General features: G+C 40.2%; 1 protein-coding gene across 3 annotated transcripts in view; it reads left to right on the top strand.

The window, feature by feature from the left end:
* Positions 1 to 19574, top strand: part of LOC102235540 (A disintegrin and metalloproteinase with thrombospondin motifs 20) — a 95589-nt gene that overhangs the window by 16537 nt on the left and 59478 nt on the right. For 2 of the 3 annotated variants that reach the window (XR_002753504.1, XM_005796405.2), the window contains exons 4-11: positions 3041 to 3294; positions 5423 to 5506; positions 7180 to 7304; positions 7380 to 7420; positions 7679 to 7784; positions 12340 to 12486; positions 16726 to 16867; positions 18049 to 18153. Coding sequence is in view for 2 of the 3 variants with exons in the window: in XM_005796405.2 (XP_005796462.1) it covers positions 3041 to 3294; positions 5423 to 5506; positions 7180 to 7304; positions 7380 to 7420; positions 7679 to 7784; positions 12340 to 12486; positions 16726 to 16867; positions 18049 to 18153 (1004 nt within the window). In the remaining variant the exon portion in view is untranslated. Of the gene's footprint in view, positions 1 to 3040; positions 3295 to 5422; positions 5507 to 7179; positions 7305 to 7379; positions 7421 to 7678; positions 7785 to 12339; positions 12487 to 16725; positions 16868 to 18048; positions 18154 to 19574 lie in introns of those variants that run through there. The other variant, XM_023342733.1, reaches the window with a different exon arrangement.

Raw genomic sequence — 19574 nt, 5'->3', positions numbered from 1 at the left:
TATTTTATTTTTAAACTGTCTCACTGTGATCGTCTTGTGGCATGCTGATGAAATAATTTACACGGCAACAGGAGGCTACAACTGCTGCTCAAGTTGGTTGGTTGGTTTTTATATAAAGCATTGGACACATGCAGGTTAGACATCTATTTCATGGACCTCTGTCACAAGTAACTCTGATTCCAATACTATTATACCTGGGACCATACAATATGCTCATCTCTTTTTCTCTCTTTCTTTCTGTACCGTTACTGTTTATATACAGGGCGGTAGTCCTCTGTGCGTTCGTAATCCTCTTGATGTCTGTATTGACGATTTTGTTAAAGAGGTTTAGTGTCGTAGGTTTGACACTAATGAGTTTCTTCCAGGAAAACACAAAGCTCCGTTCTGAGCCAGCAGGCAGGCCCGTGTGCAGGGGCACAGACGGGCTTGGCCGTAGCTCGGATGTTGAGACTGGCATGGGGTTGGGCCTCTCAGCGGCAAGAGCTGCGCATCGTTGTGCCAGAAAGTCACGCTCTGCCTCATGTACCCATTGAGGGCACTGCTTGAATAATCGTAGAGCACTAAATGGATTGCCTCCCCACCATTTCCATCTTTTTTTTTCTGTCTTTCAAACAGATGGACACAATCTCTCTTTGTGTAAGACTATGGAAAAACTGAGTTTAGCGAGTACAATCGAAGTCTTCACCATCTCTGAGGACAAAGTTGAGGAGGCTGTCGCGGATGATGAACTTGAAACTACGTTTGGCTCTGAAGCATTGAAAGGCCTCCTTAGCGTCATTCATTTACTGCAGTAAAATAGGACTGATTTTACTGCATGAAATCAGTCCTATGTATATTTATTGTGTTGCTTAACACTAAGTTGTTATCGTTTACTTAAAGAAATCTCCAGCAGCTTCCACAACTAGAGACTGACATTTTTCACCCTCCTTGTTTGCGAAATATCTCAAGCTTAGTCACAACTGTGAACATTAGTTTTCAATTGTTTCTCAATTGGATTTAGGTTGGTACTTTGATTGGGCTATTTTAACACATGACCAATCTAGAGGTGTCAAGCTGTATTCTGTCAGTACAACAGCATCAGCAGTTTTATGAGTCCTGCTCATCACCTGATTATTTGAAATGAAGCAGAGAGAGACCTAGAAGTTTCAGGACACCAGTATGACCCGTCTGATGTGTTCCCAATTCTTCATGATGTTGTTTGAGCAGTTCAGTAATGTTCTCCAGCATCCCTCTGATGTATTCACTGGACAGATGGGCTTATGCTATTTTTTTCTGAGATTAAATAATCACTAATGGACTACTACTGTTTACTAATGAAGTGACTTACGGGGAGTGGGGGGTGGCTTAAACGTGTGACACTCTTCTTAAACGTGTGACACTCTTCTGATTCTTGTTTGTAAAATAATGTTTTTGAGATAAAATGTGAACAAATTCACTGTGTATGGATACCTTTTGGTGCAACTAAAGAAGGTGAAATTGGGCTTTCATCTTTTCCAGATCTGAATTATGTTGAACTCTGACAACCTTTAATTATACTTTATTTTGACAGAACCTCATGTTGCATTTCCTGTAGGAAAATTAGATTAGTCTCCCTTGAGCTTAGAGACAGCTGGATGTCTTGTAACATCATGTGGTGATTCACTGCAAACCTAAATAGTTTTTTTGGATCTGTTCTCTTGTTTTACCTCAAAAATGCAGTTTTGAGCTAACAACTTATATCACCTGCAGTCCTTTGGCTTTTGGAGTAGACTTATCTGTTGTTTTTTTTAATGCTGCTTCTGGCTCTTTAGAAGTATCTTACTAAGCTCTTTCGGTCTCATGAATGTGTAATTAAATCCGCTTGAAACTTTCCAAGTTTTCCTCTTCCTTCCTTCCTTCCTTCCTTCCAATGGAACCCCCCCCAAAAAAACTGCCTACGCTTTTAGTCTACCCCTGTCTCCCTCTTTTAACTTCACCCTGTCACGGTGAAGGAATCTCTTGTTCGGAGCCAGCTCAACACGTGCAGTTCAGCTGAAAGAACTGAGCCTGTTCAATATGCGCGGTATTCGGCTGTCATTCTGGTTGGGCGACTGCTGCTGAAGGCATTCATCTCAGTGCTTGCAAATGAAATTGTTGCACTCTGGGACTAAATACATTTGATTTGTTCCTTTCTTTTTTTTTTCTTTGCCACCATTTCACAGAAACGACTGACCAGGCTCATAGTAAGGTTAAGCAGTGACTGCAGTCTTCTGGTAAAACTGCTGCACACTCATATAACACAATAACTATATGACTATTAACTTTTATTTCACCTCTCATTTTCAGCTTTGAGACGCTTAATGTTTTTTTGTTTTTGTTTGCATGTACAGTCAGTCTTAAATCAATACCTGAGCTTTGACTCTGCCCTGGATGTTTTGGGTCGGGCCATTATCATGTTTAAGGGTCTAATTCTGCTTTAGATGTTTTTTTTGCAGATGCTCTCAGATTTTTCCCAAACATCCTCTACAACACAACATCATTGATGGTGGACTCAGTGATGGTGTTCTGGTCAGGACATCATCACACTTCCAACACTGTGCTTCACGGTCGACATGAATTATTTCTACATTTCTTGTCTTGGTCCACATTCTTCTTGACAAACACTCGGCGTTTTCTTTCATTTCAATGGTCAGGAGCACAACAAACTAAATGCCTGAGGTTTAAACAATCCAAACTCCTTCAACAAGCTGAATAATGATACATTTATTAAATATGATGTTGTTTGATATTGGCCATTTTAAATGGGAATAAATTTGAGGATAACCATTTATTATTGTTATTATTATTATTTTTTACAAAAAATCATTCGTTTTAACCACATTTTTACAGAAAATGTCTTGCACAAATATTCTTCACGTGAATGTATTGTATGTTTAGATGCCATACAAGTAAATTTTGAAAAATATGTTTCACTTTGAAACCGTTTCTATCAGTCATATTGTACAATAGTTGATTTTCCTGATCGTCCTGATTTCCAAAAATATTTAGATTATTTTCTCTTTCTCTTTTTTCGTTAAAACAGAAAACTCCAAGAGGTCGGCCTCTTTTGAGAGGAGAGGGAATATGGCTGAGGAGCTGGATTCTCTTACAGCCACAATCAACCAGCATCACATTGATGGAAACGGCACCAGGCGCGACGGCACGACCACCCCCCTGCGACGCAAGCGCTTCCTCTCCTACCCCCGCTACGTTGAGCTGATGGTGACGGCAGACGCCAAAATGGCCCGTCACCACGGACGCAACCTGGAGCACTACATCTTAACAATCATGTCAGTAGTAAGTAAAATAATGCTTCTTTTTATGTTGTTTGGATTTTTTTTTTGCCATTTGCATAATTTAACATCTTGAAGTCAATTTTTCCACTATATCCAAACTAAGGAGCCGTTGATTGTTACTGTTTTACACTCTTGTTACTCTCAAATACTTTTCTAAGCCAGTTTTGAGCATCTTGATCCTAGTTTTGAGAACCAGATTCTGTACACAGAACAAGAGCTTTACAGTATGTAATGTAAACACAAACTGCATCTCATTTTTTTTCTCTTTGCTGCAATCTGTTAAGTGATTACTGATTGCTTATTGCTCACACATCTAAAAATATTTTTTTGTAAATATAATAGTTCAAAATTGTGCTGAACTTACATTTCTGCGTTCAGTTGGTTTTTGCTAAAAAACAAAACATTTTGATTTCCATATCCCCAGATTGCACAGTGCGCAGTGTAACAGCTATAGCATAACACTCAGTGTTTAAAGCCTCAAAGTTTACAGTTAGAAATCTTGGTTGTAAACCTTGTGGTGGCTTTGGCTTAATGCAGCCATAGCCACAGCGGCCTGGTTAACTGGGCCTACTCTGACTCAGCCGCTGGACCTTTTATGAGCCGTCTAACAATTAATCTACTCACAGAATTATTAAACATCTCAGTCAAACGATGTGAAACGGGATAGGTAGATGGTTTGGACTGAATGTTCCTTCTGCCACCTCTGTCCGGTTTCATTAACAGTAGATTTAAAGAACTGATTAACCTATGTGAGAGCAATGATTGTCAATGTTGTGTTGTTGTTAAACAGAGTACGGTCAGTGATAAATGCCGATGTGCTAATTTTTTGTTGCACAGGTCTAAGTATGAGTCAGTCTGAGAGTCCCATGATGTGAAAACCTTAAAAAAAAAATATAAATTTTGCTTTTATTTGAACAGAAATAGTTTTGTTATTTTAAACATAACGTGTCTATTGCTCTTAATATTGACTTTGTCCAGAGATTAAGCCTGGAGCCACATGTGGGTATTTGGACTTTAAATACCTTTGACCAAAATGCGTGGAAAAGAGCATCGTTTATAAATATAGAGGCAAAAAAAGGTTATGGTTTTAAATTTTAGTGTGTTTTTGCATTTTTCTAGCAATATATCCATGTAATTTCCACAACTATGTCACCTAGAAATAACAAAATATGCTTTTATTTCTTTTTGTCCTTAGTCTCCAAACTAGCCACTTCCCCCATTAATATCTACATTTACAGGAATTTCTGCTAACCAGATAAATTCATCCTTATTTTTCCAAAGTTTATTTTTCTGTTATTTAAAACTTAGAAGTTCTAACAATGTCACTTTAACTGCAGAACAAGCTGATTTTACGTTATAGATACTCATAAAAATTGATAAGCGACTGTTTTTAAAAGTTCATTTCGGTTTTTCGGTTTCAAATGAACTCAGTCTTTGTCCCTTCTGCCTCAAACTGTTTCTGAGAGGCCATTTGTCTTGTCAGTGTGTGTCCCTCGATATTCAGGTCGAAGATAGGTGTAAGCAAACGTATAACGGAAACTGTAAATGCGCTCTGTGATAGAACAATATTTAGCTTTTAAAATGCTTAGAAAACATTTATCTGCAGCTTTTTAAAAATTGCTTCTTAGTACCTTTCCATTTGTGTTTAGTTACTCCCTTATCAAAGATCCTGCAGGCTGCAGTGCCTTCACATAATAACACGCACTGGAGCGAGAGGAAATGGACCAACATCTCATATGTCACTCTTAAAGTAAGAGCTTCCAAAGACAAGCTCCCAGTGTGTAGGCCGAGGCCACGTTTGCCTCCCCTCAGGCTAAGACAAGCTAAATGTTTATGGTGGACTAATGAGTTCCTGTCATGAGGCCGGACACAGCCTCAGGAGACGCCTGGCCAACCGTGACAGGGGTGCTCAAGAACAGCAGGAGAGGGACGAGATATCTTGCCTGTTCATCTTAAGCAAAGAGGCATTTTTGCCATTAACTAAATAAAGCCAAAAGAATAGTTGGCAAAAAAACGCAAAAGTTGTTTTTCCCCACCTCATTTCAAACATGACACACTGTGTTCCGGGGGCAGGCTAGTGGAGATTTTGTCCACATTTTTTTTGTCTGTGTGTTTCGTCTCTGTTACAGGTAGCAGCAGTGTACAGGGACCCCAGTGTAGGGAACCTCATTAACATCATGGTAGTCAAGCTAGTCATCATCCACAATGAGCAGGTGAGTACAACTAGCCCTCAATGCTCCCTATATGCGGGTCTTCGGTATATGGCTGACATCATCGCAGGTGTTTGTGGTTTGGAGGGTTTTTTTCCCCCTTCCCCAAGGAACCTGCTTGAAATGACTCCGCCTTCCTTGTCATTCTCAAATCTCATGAGAGGTCTCCTTGGAGAACAGGTGATACTGTGGGGAAGCACCTGCAGGAGATGCATTCTGGACTTTTATCAATTTTGAAAACATGCATGAATGTACAGAGAGGCGGTGAATAAAATAAGGAAGGTGGAAAGAATAAAACGTTCTCACTAAAACTAGGAAGATAGAGCACACCACACCAGCTCTAAAGTCTCTACACTGGCTCCCTGCAGCTCAGAGAATACACTATAAAATATTGGTAGTTTATAAACTACTGAACGGCTTAGCACCACAATACATTAAAGATCTGCTGTTGTTGTATCAACCTTCCAGACCTCTCATATCTTCTGGTTCTGGTCTGCTCTGCATCCCCAGAACCAGAACCATACATAGAGAGGCTGCATTCAGCTTCTATGCACCACAAATCTGGAACAAGCTTCCAGAAAACTGCAAAACTGCTGAAACACGGAGTTCCTTTAAATTTAGACTAAAAACTCAGCTGTTTGGAGTTGCCTTTGAAACTTAAACAATTACAAATTTCATGATGGCACTTGACTTAATGTCATGTTTTGATTGTTGATTCTATGTTGCATGACTTTGTGTTTTTTATGATGTAAAGTACTTCGAAATGCCTTGCTGCTGAAATGTGCCGTCCAAATAAAATTTGATTGATTTGATTTATTCATTGAACGAAACAAAATCACCTGTGGTGAATGACGCATTCGTTTAGAAGAACCTATTTTATTCAGCAGGAACTTAAAGGGCCAATTTGGGGTTTTTGAGTTGAGCCACTCCTAAAAGGTTTTAATCTTAACTACGGTAGATCAATCTACTAGAATTTTTTATTTAACATAAAGCAGACTACTACAGTCTTAAAAAGTAAGATAGAAAACACATTGTAGTAGATTAAGATTCTAGAGATGTCCAGCAAGAAGATTCTGGGTTTGAAACCCGACCTTTTTGGATGAAGTTTGCATCTTCATGCGTGGGTTCTCCCTGGGTACGTTTTTGTGGCTTCTTCCCACAGTCCAATATAAAACATAACTCTCAGGTCAATTGAATACTCTAAATTGTTCTTAGATGTGAGTGTGTGCGTTGTTGTTTGTCATGTAAGTTATATTTTATTAAGTTTTACTCCACTTTATTTTTAATAGCAGATAGTTTCTTTACAGAGATATTTTTCATTCTTGGGGTGTGCTTCACATAGGATGATCGTTGGTGGCGGACTGCCTCCAACAGCTACATACTGTGCAGAAGAAAATCATTTACTTCCTTGTAAAGAACCATCTAATGCAAACAGGAGGGAAGTTTGAGGGTTTATAAATTAATTCGCTGACACTTGAGATTAGCTGTGGTCTCTCCAGGTGTAGCTGTTAGCTTCAGCCTCAGAGGAACCAAAGAGAGCTGTCGACTTCAGACAATATAGGAACTACTTCCAGTCTCTTAACAGACGCACACATAAAATAAACTGATTCCATCTCTTTGAGTAACTAAATCTGGCATTATCGCTGCATGCGTTGACCCCTGCTCCACTAAAACAGGAAGGACCCACAGTGAACTTCAATGCTGCCACCACTCTCCACAACTTCTGTGTCTGGCAGCAGAGCCAGAACATCCAGGATGACAGCCATCCTTCTCACCACGACACCGCACTTCTCATCACCAGGTACGTTTTTCAAAATAACGCCAACTTCTTCAAGCAAGCGCACGCGTACGAAGATTATTTCTCCTCTCTCTCCAGGGAAGACATCTGCCGTGCAAAAGATAAATGTGACACTTTAGGTAAACTTCACCATTTATTTATTTTTTATTTTTTGTACACACATATCTTCATCTTCGGGTTCCTTTCTATGAAATTTTCCACCTCACTTCCAAACACTCAAAACTATTCCGTGTCTCTTGGTCAGCTAATAATATTAAGAGGGGATTTGTTTTTTGTGAGTTGGGTTGGGTTTAACAGGTAAGCATTTTCCTTCAAATAGTTGCAATTTTGTGAGTTTCTGTATGCAGGTGTGTGTGTGTGTGTGTCTTTCTGTGTAGGACTCGCAGAGCTCGGCACCATGTGTGATCCGTTCCGCAGCTGCTCCATCAGTGAAGAAAATGGAATTAGTGCCTCTTTCACCATCGCTCATGAGCTGGGCCATGTGTAAGTTGCAGCTTAGAGCCCGAAGCAACCTCTTTCACCTCTACCCGCACACGCACACGCACGCCTGCACGCGTGCACACCCCGTCTCACCCCTCGCAGACTACCTTGACAACAAAAGCTCCCTTATGAAGAGATGCAGGGTGCAGCAGCCACAGGTGCAAAACATAATAAAGTAAAAAAAAAAAGTCTCCTAATAACACGCGGGCCTGCAATATTCTATAATACAGATCAAGTCCTTGACAATGGCAAGGTTAGATGGATTTTAGTGTGGATATGATTGAAAAACCCCCTGCAGTGCCTTGCAAGGATATTCACATTTTGTCACAATGCAACAAACTTCAGTGTGCTTTAAACAAAAGACTGGCACAAACAATCACACAATTGAAGTGAAAGGAAAAAAAAATTGTGCTTAAGACCTTTCTTTTTGCAAGAAAAACACTAAACTAAGGGGCATGCATTTATATTCAGCCCCATTTATTTTGATGCCACCTAAATAAAATCCAGTTTCAGCTGCATGCCATTGCCCCCTATGTTTTTACACATGTGGACTTATTTACTAATGATTTGTAAATACACTGGGTTACATTCTTTTTTTTATTTTTTTTATTTTCCATTTATCTTTATGTACTGCAAAAACAAAAAGAAAAAAAAATCTTACAAGATATTTTTTGGCTTAGTTTCTATTCCAAATATTTTAGTGCACTTAAAATAAGCAAAACTAAGTTTCAAGTAAATTTTTAGCAACGTATAGGAGCTTTATTAAGTCAATAATTCTTTAGCATTGATGAAAAGGTACAAGCTTTAAGTGAAATTTTGATGTTTGGTTCCACTGGCAGATTATTTCACTCAACACTTGTGCCTTTTGTCCATCAAAATTAAGGAATTATTGACTTACAACAAGCTGGGTGCTTGTAAGCTAGTTTTGCCTTACTTCAAAATATTTGCACTAAAAACTAGACTTAAAATACCTGATAAAATGTTGTGTTTTTGCATCGAAATTTTGTCGTTTTGCTATAGCTCTGTAATGTTTTTCCCGTTTTCTGCTGCGTAGTAGCGTTAACAATTGCTACAGACAAAGAGCAAGCACAAGGCTGCGTGTTGGGTCCTCACTCACAAGCCGTCCTCTCTTTACTCGTCGCTCCCAAAGACGCGCGAAACAACACGTGGACGTCACAGCGCCATCCTGTGCGAGTCGTCTAACGCGGAGCGACAGCCGTGACATCACGACGTGCGCGTCTGGCAGAGTTGTTGTTTCCATAACAAGCAAACACTGACACATGTGTCACGTTAGAAAACGACCTGTATGAATTATCCGTCTCAAAATGGCCGAGTCAAAACACATGACCTTATCTCCAGTGAGGAGTGCTGTTTATTTCAAGCATTCTTCTGAGGCCGCGGATCCCGGTAAAAAAAAAAAAAAAATCACGTTTTGCCTCTGCACTCTTGCGGTTCTGGTTTCAGGTGATCTTAATAAGGTGCAATTTGAGAAGCGCTATTTTCTACTTCTTCCTTAGACGAGGAGCTTAATTCATAGGTGATTTTCCGTCACTGCGTAGCTCGCCCTTTTGCCAAGTTTTCTCTTTTTTCTCCTTTTGTCTCTTCCTGCCCACCTACTTTGCAGAGTGTAATCAGGGAAATAAAGGAGAGATTTTCTTTCTTGTCTGGCTCCAGATAGTGAAAAGGACCAGTGTCAGTGTGTGAGTCGCAGCTCGAGAATGGCAGATATTCTTCCCTACCTCCTCTGTCACGCTCACACATTCTTCCAGTGGAGCGATTGAGCCAGAGTATCAGCAGATGGAAGCGTCTCGCTCCCTCCCCTCTTTTTTTTTTTTCGCTCCCAACTCATGTGGATCTGTTTATACTAAAGTTCAAGCAGCTGGAGGCCCAGTTGGCTCAGACTCTCGCTGAGAGTTGATGGCGGTATGAGCCCTCCTGTGCGTTCAGCGCACTGGGAAAGCCAGCGTGGGGTGGAGGGAGTCGCCCGAGAGCGCTGTGGATTAGAGTAAGATCCCAGCCTAATGGATGGGATCACTAATAGCCATCGTGGGGATTTGACTAGCGTCACTTGATAGGTATTTAAAAAGTGATGTAGGTAATCACTTTAAACACAAATTAAGATATTTCTTTTTGGGGGGCAGGGGCCATCACGCTTGGGCAACTACAACTTCATCTTCGTTGGATAGTTCCATACCAGTCAGACTGGATGGAACAATCACACATTTTCCCAACTGGATTCAGGGTTTGACTTTGACTGGACCATTCTAACATATGAATATGTGTTAAATCAAACCATTCCATCATAGCTATAGCGTTATAGTCACTGTATGGATTGGACTTAGGGGCTGCATGCTACACTTGATGCAATATGTTTGTTCACTTCACAGTTATGCACATATATATGACCATTTGTCATATAAAACTTGTCATACAAAACTGAACTACATTACATCTAGTGGTTGTGCTGTGAAAAAGCTAATTTTTCAGGGCTCATACCGCCATCAACAACGCACATACCATGTAGCAATCCCTTTCGTTTCACGGAGCCATGACTCGGCCGAGCCATTGCTCGAAGTCATTTAATTAGAGAAACGTGTTTTCTCTCATGCAGAGCATCCATCTAATAAAACCGCATTATGGGATTTGGAATAATGGGTTTACTTTGCGAAGAGCTCTGAATTAAATCGTGACTTTGCGGACAGAATTTTGTCCTTAATTGATATTGCCGTAAAACCGTGCGATTTACGATCGAATTAGACTAAAAGCCTCCCATGTCACGGTTTTCAGCTAATCTAGTCATTTTACGAGTCAGACGAATCACCTAAACGCTCATAAGTCACTTCATCTCTTTTTATGAAAAGGAGGAAATTTGACTGAACATTAGCAACACATAGTGCAAACATATTGAAACACAAAGCAGTGTATGTTTTTTTAATTACGAGTATAAAGTCATGTTACAAGAGCTAAAGTTGTACAACAATAAAGTCGAAATAATACAAAAACAAAGTAATAATATTACCAGAACACAGTCGTAATAATGCAAAAATAAAGTTGCATTACATTAGAGTCAAAATAATGTGAGGATAAAGTTTTATGAGAAGTCCTATACGGAATATAATAAAAAATATAAAATGAGAAATGCTGTAAACATCTTGTGAAGTTATACTTTGGTATAAGTTTGACAAATAAGGAAATATGTAATCTTTTAACACATCAACATGAAATTATTATTAATATCAGTAGCAGGACTTTGAAATGATCGTTCAAACGACAGAGTCTATTTCAAAGACTGTACTTGTCACATCAGATCACAACTACTCTATCAAAGCTTCCTTGTCATTATTACTTTTTTCTCATGATTTGAAGGTTTTCTTCTGGTAAAATTGTATCTTTATTCTGCTAATTTTATGACTATACTCTCAAAATAATAAAAAAAATGTAATTCTTATAGCCTGACCCTGATACTTTGTCGCACGTCTCATGGAACGGATGATTGAAATAAAATCCACCTTTTGAAGATATTGTTGCGTACTTTTTTTTTTTTTTTTTTAAAGAGAGAACAAAAAATTATCAAAGCCTGAAATCGGATCTGGTTTGCAAAATTCAGATTTAATTTTTAAGCCATATCGCCCAGCCCTAGAATAGATAAATCAAAATCTATCTATGACTTCAAAAGGCCCAGCTGGTTATTACACGACACGATATGATAAAAGGATTTAAAAACCTGATTCGTTATCCTCTTTTTATTGATACCAGGAAATATTCATCATCTTTAATCACTGGAGTTTACCTGCTGGTCCCGTTCAGGGCAGGTTTGATTTTGTTAGTGTTATCCATCAGCAACCCCGTTTGCGTGCGCACAGCTGACTGTGCCAGAGGCTTAATAGTTTCTTGGGCGTTTGCCCTCAGGCCTTCGGCCCCTGCAGGGTGGGCCTCATGCCAGTCGAGCTGGATCTTGTTTTTGTGGCCGTGTGGACCGACCCTCGGCAACAGAACCAGAGTCCGTACTGTACGTTCGCTGGCCCACATCCTGTTATAAACATCTGAGACATCATACAGCTGCATGGATTCCTGTGTGTATAAATATAAGTGGGTCGCTCTTTCTGAGTGCTCATGGGTTGTGGGGAAAACTGCAGCATAAAATAGGTCTTCAGTCTGCAGTGTATCTGTGTGTTCCTACCTCTTCCCTGCCTTAAGCCCTTTGAGAATGTGAGGTGGTGAGCTCTGGCCTCCGAGGGGTGAGCTGGAGGTGGTTCTCACCAGCGTAGTGACGTTAATCGATGCTGATCGATGCAAAGTGCAGTGACAGTTTGCATGAAAAGTAGCTCCCCCTACTGGTCAGTTAAAGTTGTATTAAAAGGCAAGAAGTAAAGAAGTTTTAAATGTTTAGGAATGTCTCAAATAAAGAAGATTTATTTGTGGGGAAACAAAACAAAACAAGAGAAAGGTGTTTGAGCTGCATGGTAACAGTATCTCTCCTGATAAATGGATTGCTCTAGTTTCAACAAGACCTTTAAGATGTGTGTCTAATCCCTCCTTTTACAACTCTGTGCTTCAGGTTCAACATGCCTCATGACGACAATCCCAAGTGCAGAGAGGCGGGCATGAAGCACCAGTATCACGTCATGGCTCCCACCCTCAACTACGACACCAACCCGTGGTCGTGGTCCAAGTGCAGTCGCAAATACATCACAGAGTTTCTAGAGTAGGTGCATTTGGCTTCTCTGTTTTTTTGCTCTCAATACACCTCATTTATTTTATCTGGATCTTATAGATCACATTTGTCAATCTCACGGTCTGGGGCCCAGTCTGAGCCGCTATGGCTTTTATTTTGTGACCCTTTAGACAATGAAGGGACACGTAACAAGATAATATTATTCTAACAAGGCTGTTTTTGTCTGTATACTGCCAAATCACAGCAATGTGCAAACATGTTCAAACTGATTGGATTTTTAAGAAGTACTGATCAAATGCAGGCAGCCATTTGTTCATATTTTAACAGCTTTGTTCATGGGGTTTTATTAATACACTGTGCCACAAGAGTTTCACCCCCCTGTTATATACCAACTCTGAAACTTTAATGTGTGTTTGCATTGTGCTCTCTTTTTATTGCTTGGATAGGAATCCCTAGAAGCCCCCCCACTACAGCCAAGTTCCTTCAGAAATCACCTAATTATTAAAAAAAAGCCCATCTGTGTTTGATTTAAACAGTTTAAATACAGCTGTTCAGAGGTTTGTTTGAGATCTGTAGTGAACAAACTGCATCCTGAAGAACAACGAGCCCAGCAGACATAGGCAGAGATAAAGTGGAGAAGTTTAAAGCGAGGCTCGGTTATAAAACATCAAAAGCCTTGGAATCCTCACAGAGCTCTGTTTAAAGAAAGGCTTAAGACGTTCCATGTAAACTTTCCCACAAGTCACAGGGATGACATGGAGAAACCTGCAAGCGAAGTTGCTCTAATCAGACCAAACCAAAGTTGAGCTTGTTGGCCTACATGGTAAAGCATGGCGGTGGGAACATCATGCTGCGGGGAGACTTTCTTTTAACACTAGCTGGGAAATGGTCCCATTCACACTTCTATGGAAAAATTCTATATTAATTAACTAAGGGCTGTTGAGTAAAATCTTAATGAAACACACTGACAATTATGGTGGTAACATGAAAAAAAACAGGACAACTTTCAGGGGTATGAAATCTTTTTCAAAGCGTTGGTTTTCTCAGGAAGCAGAAAGAGCACATTCTTCACTCTTTTGGCAGCAGCTTCTCTCGTGACGTAGCCCACAACACAAATAGGTCCTATGTCTCCGTCAGAACTTTAAAGACAGGTCGGCGCAATATAAACCGTGCAGAGTTGTTATTGCCTGGTGTTGAAAGAGTATTTCCTGTTTGAATCTGGGGTGGTGAGGGGTTTGGGGGAGGAGTTCTGCCTCAGCTGACCTGAGACATAAATCTACTCCTTCAGAAATCTCTTCACTCAGACGGGACGTCAGGCTCTCGCTCGGTAACTCCTCGCCCGCATCGTCGTCAGAGATCCTGCTAAAAGGACTTCTCTTTCAAATGGGAAATGCCAGTTGCTGTAAGATCCTCCCTCAACATGACCCTTTCATCCATCCTCCCCTACTTTTCCACTGGTAATTGCGGGGGCCCGTTCTCACAAAGAACAGTCTTTTTTTGGTTGAACAGATGCATCTTTAGTGCACAGACCAGACGAGTTTGGCGCTGCCTCACTTGGAGTCGCGCTCTGCATAGTTTCCAGTCAGCGATGACCTTAGCATTGAGCAGTCAGCCAAAATAAAATGAAGGAGAATCCCTGTCAATGTCTTTTTTTCATTTCTGGTGCATTATAAAAGTGTTTCAGGAAAAGAAAAACTCTCCAGGAACATGACATACAGTGCATCAAGAAGGTATTCACAGCACTTCACTTTTTCCATATTTTATGTTAGAGCCTTATTCCAAAAGGTTCTTAAGGTTCCAAGAACCTTTTGAGGTTCCAAAAAGGTTTTGTTTGCAAATTTATTGAAAATAGAAAACCAAGAAATCCCATTGACGTGATTACGGCTGTAGCACTACAAAATGCGAAAAGCACTGGGAATAGTTTCCAGATGCACTGCACGCAGTCATATTCAATAAACTGGAATATTACTGAAAATTCAAATATTTCAGTACCACAAATCACTAGTGGAAAGATGGTTTATAAATTATTAGACACATATTGGTGTTTCCAAACCTTTATTTCTGTTGTGTACGATGGTTTTGCACATCCAGCAATGCTTGAGATTACAATATTACATCAGACCAATAAGAAAAACACCAAAAAGTATATTTAACACCTGATTAAATGCTATTTTCAAAAGATACTTTTAATTTTACAAGCATGCCTCATAAAGCGCACATTGTAACTATTCACATTTTTTTGATATGGCAGTACAGTGTAAAATGTAGGTATAAATAGAGAAAAGCAGCCCCGCACGGTGGGAAAAGTCCACTGGGTTTTTCTCAACCCAACAATAAGGGAACATGGATTCCACCCATCATTTCTACAGTACCACTTCTGTTCAGTGGGCTGATCTGGTCAAGTACATGAGTGTCTTGGCAACAAAGAGCCAATTCAACTCTGGTCTTCTCTACCAATTCAACATTTTCTCCTCACAGGCCAAAGGATTCCTCTTCTCCCTTCCTTTGTCTCACTTATGCTGTAATCACGTGTGACAGGTTCTCACACCTGGAAGTTGATGCAAAGTGTCCTGTTGTATCTCAGCTTTACTATGTGGCCACATCAAAAATAATGAAGCTATTCATTACTTTTCGGGCTCTGTGTTTGTCGATTTAAGCCAAAAAACTCAGACTGTTGCCCGCCTAGCAACTGCAGACAGCTAATTTTCAAAACATTTGGTATAAAATGCCCAAAACAGCAAATGTTCTAAAATAGCGGCCGAAGAAAATGATCGGTACCCTACAAAGTGTATCTCTCTGCTGTGGCAGACTAAATGAACAGCTTACGTTCCGATCTAGAAAATAGTTGCATCTTTAACAGCCTCATGCAGCTTTTGTGCTTTTATGTCTTCTTCATTCAGTAGCATCATCCACAACGAAGAGTGTTATAGTCCAAGTTGGTAGTGCTCCAGTATGGCACATGCACTGATCGACAAAAAAAACAAAAAAACATCACATTTTTTATTTTATTTTCTATCCAGCTGGTTTCTGGTCAGCGCTGGTCATCTACCACTTTTTTATTTTTACTTGTATGGACGATCTGCTGCCACTTAGCTTCATGTGACGTACTGTTGCAGTCTCTATGCAATTTTGTACATTAACTAAGACTGAAGACTCAGAAACTAAGATTTCTTAAAAAAAAAAAGTTTATATTTCCCTTGAAAAATGATCACAATGACCCCTTCTGTCTCTGATGGTCCTGGTTGTAATAATCACATGGGTCAGGACACTCAGATGATTAGCCGCTGAAAGACGCTTCAATATGGAAAGGCCTGCATGGGTCTTCAACAAGCTGCCCTTTATTTTCCATTAACAGTACGTTCCGCCGCTGCTGTACTCTTCGTATAGAGACCCGCTTCGTACGCAGCAGTGTCATACCTCGCTTCTGGAAATGAAAGGACAAAGAAACAAAGTGACTGTAACCCCGGATAATCCCGTATAATTATTGGCCTGTCACATCAGCTGGTTGCTTTGTGAAGCAGGTGTTTCAGCCTCTCAATCCCGAATGAGATCGTCAGAGCGGTGCAGACATGTTGTGTAACTACACATCTATACATGTCTCATTGGAGACTTTCCTCTTTTTTTTCTTTCCCCCCCCCCAGAGTAAACAAAAAAAGAAGAGGTCCTTTGTGGCTCGGCTCACTTTGTCAACATGTTTGATGGGAGCCTTTTCACGGCCATGAAGGCTGATGACTTTACATGCAGGCGGCCGGCGCGCATACGTTGGGTCCAGCTGTGCTTTTGTTGTCTCTTTGTTCCTAACCTTGTGGCTCAGGGTGGAGGTGATTTACAGTACAATCCGTTATCATGCAGAAATATTCACAAATTGATTTAGCTTGTGTCAAGTTGCGATGGGATTCTAAATTACTGTAGTTGGCAGGTTTCAGCTTAAAAAATGCCTGTAGGATCGTAATTATTGTCAAAATATAAACCCTGTTCATTCTGCTGTCTAAGGCTGTTTTGACCCATTTTTCTAAGAGATGTAATATATTAATAGAGACAATATTTACCAACAGACTCGAAGGAGTTAGTCTCTGTCCAGACCACCCACAGACATGTTTACTTTGCCTTTATGACAGAGATGACATTGAGATGTTCAACCTTTTTAGGCTCATGAAATACTGTATTACCTTGAAATTGCCCAGTGAGTGCACATTTCATGGTAACTATGGTGAGGCTTAGTGCTTTTCTGTTTCATTTTCTTTGATACACACTCTTCCCATCTGTCAGCACTGGATACGGGGAGTGCCTCCTGGATGAGCCCATCGGCAGAACGTATGAGCTTCCCACACTCCTACCCGGCCAGATATACAACGCCAACAAACAGTGCGAGCTGATGTTTGGGCCTGGCTCCCAAATTTGCCCCTACATGGTAAGTCGACATATATAAAACAAATAAAAAAATTAATGAAGATGTCAGAAGGAGTAAAATTAAGCCCAAATTTTACATATCCTGGGCAGGTTTAAATTTAAGATAACTTCCAATGAACAAAGTTTCTGATGGGAAAGGAGACAAGCATCTCTCAAAAAATAACTGAACAATGTAAAACGAGTGTCAATTTGAAGAGGGGAAAAAAATGTTTTATTTACATTTTTGTCAAAAATTCTTTATATGCTTTTCATTTATCAATTGGACTTTCTTCCCCGGGAGTATGACTAAAGACGGGTTTAACTGTGTACTTACAGCAATTAATTTCTTCTTTTATTCTAAAGCAATTGTGACTGTGGAGTTTATGAGGCATTACGAGAAAGAAAATGGATGTTTCAAAGAGAAAAAGAGAACTGTGATGACTGACGTCACAATGAGCACCAGAGAATACAGAGTTATTCGTTGAGTAGCAATAACAGGCAGAACATTACAATGATTTTAACCAGGTTGTGAAACAATTACAAATTCAATAGGAGATTTCCTCACAGGAATGATAAAATAGATTACTATTAGCTTTCTATTATCCACTGTTACACATGAATATTTATAATTTCTCCTCTGTAGACTTTGCAGACTGTTTCATTTCGAATACAGATCTCGATGCATAGTCTGAGTGGATTTAACCATGTCGAAGGTGATTGTACTTACATTTTTATTTTTTAGAATGAATAAATAAGAATAAATCATTTTGAGTAAGCTAAAGTTTGCACTTTTAAAATGAGGATGAAGTTTCTCCTCTTTGCTGTCTCCATGTTTGAGCTTCGTGGAGACAAAACAATCAAGAGTTACCAAACTACACAGGATAAGGCAACTGAAAAAAAATACACAGAAATCCAGAGAAACACTGAAAAATGTAAAGCAGTAGCACCGCTAAGTGCAAAAATGGACATGAACACCAAAGTCCAAAACACACTGAAGTCAAACAGAAACCTAATACCCAAAACCAAAGTAACAACTAAATAAAGTCCCATAGACCACAGCACTAGCAAAACTCATCAGGTGCTAAAAGCTACAAGGTGAGAGCTGTAAGTTTTAGAAAATTGTCACAGTAGTAGAGATTTTCCCCCACTTGTCAATCCAGGTTTTATTGATAAAGTTAACCTTATTTTTTATTTTTATCACAGAAACAGTGCAAAAGGTTGTGGTGCACGAGTGCAGAGGGGGACCACAAAGGCTGTCGCACACAACACATGCCCCTGGCTGATGGGACCGAGTGCGGTCATGGAATGGTAAGTCATTCTGTATGTTTGAAGCATGCATGTTTTAATAAACGCAACACACTGATGGCCTACTGCACCACAGCTCTTGCTTAGTCGAAACAGGTTGATTTACAGTGATTAAAAAAAAAGGTATTGATGAATTATTTTCAACATTTTCCTTTCACTTCACATCTATCAATAAAACTCCTATTAAGATAAGTTACATTTAAATTTTTTTTTTAAAAAGTTCAAGGGGTTTGAATACTTTTAAAATGGTCTCACATAGATGATTTCAGGTTTCTTTCCTTTTTAGCACACTGATTGAAAAACATCTGTATCGCAGACTAAACAAAAACGCAGAATGATCCGATGCTGGAGAGCAAAGTTTCAAATGCTTTTCTTTGTTATTCATTCTGTTACTTTGCCGAAGAGAGCCAGATTGCATTTCAAGCAAAATGCAGTGCTGACACATGCCAGAATTTCCTTGAAAAGATGCTTCAAACTCCTAACTACCTCTCCGGTTCTGTGTTTCTACCAACAAAATGGAATAATTTATCATACGTTACTCCACTGCTTGCATTCTGGTAGCAGAAACCGATGTAAAGGAAGACGGGTGATGATGAGAGTTAGAAACTTGAAGCTTTCCCATCCTGTGTTGTTAAAAGCCCTCCTCCCTCCTCTCACCCGCCCTTAGCCCGCATGTTCCCCTCGCTCTGGGACCGTATGCTAATCAGAGCTGAGTAGGTGGGTCACTCTGAGTGTACATGGATGGGAAAGCCAGAAGTAGAAGGGGGCGAGGGTGGGGTGAAAGAAAGAGAGAGAGAGAGAAATGAAAGACACACTGATAGAGGGAGGATGGATTGTTTTAAAAGACTATACCGCCCGCTGTTCACAGTTGAGCCACCTTGTTTTGAACCTGTGACCTCTCTAAAAGGCAGGTGATTGGGTCAGTGGTCAGGCCGTAACGGAGACCAGGCGCTGTGGCAACCAGCGGTTTCACGATGGACCTAACATCAGTGATTCTGCACATGGTGGGCTGGTGTTAGCACTTGGAGCATGCATGGAGGTCAGAAGGAAAGGAAGGAAGAGGGAAGGATGCCTCTCGTCTCTTCTTAACCTTTTGGCCTTTTCGAGTCTTGCGCTCTGAGCCCAGGTCTCACATCCTTTCATCTCCTTCCTCGCCATGTTAGGGCCTGGATCTGCCTGGGCTACCAAGAAGGAGTTAACAGGGGATGGCTGACATCTTAATCCAACTGCAACAACCAGTCTAAACAGTAATGTGCCTGGACTGAATTCTCCGTTCTAATCTCATTCTGTATGTGGGAGAAACAGAGAGTTTAGTCAACCTGAGTGGTTTTCTTTATGAAGAAACAACATCTCCACCTCTTTGGAGCTGAGTGATCTTCAGCTGCTGTTTGGTTTCAGTTAAGAGGGTCATACTTGTTTTGTTA

Source organism: Xiphophorus maculatus, chromosome 2 (assembly GCF_002775205.1).
Source record: "Xiphophorus maculatus strain JP 163 A chromosome 2, X_maculatus-5.0-male, whole genome shotgun sequence".
Taxonomy (NCBI): domain Eukaryota; kingdom Metazoa; phylum Chordata; class Actinopteri; order Cyprinodontiformes; family Poeciliidae; genus Xiphophorus; species Xiphophorus maculatus.
The sequence above is the reverse complement of the archived record's forward strand: the minus strand, read 5'-3'. Positions and strand labels throughout refer to the sequence as shown.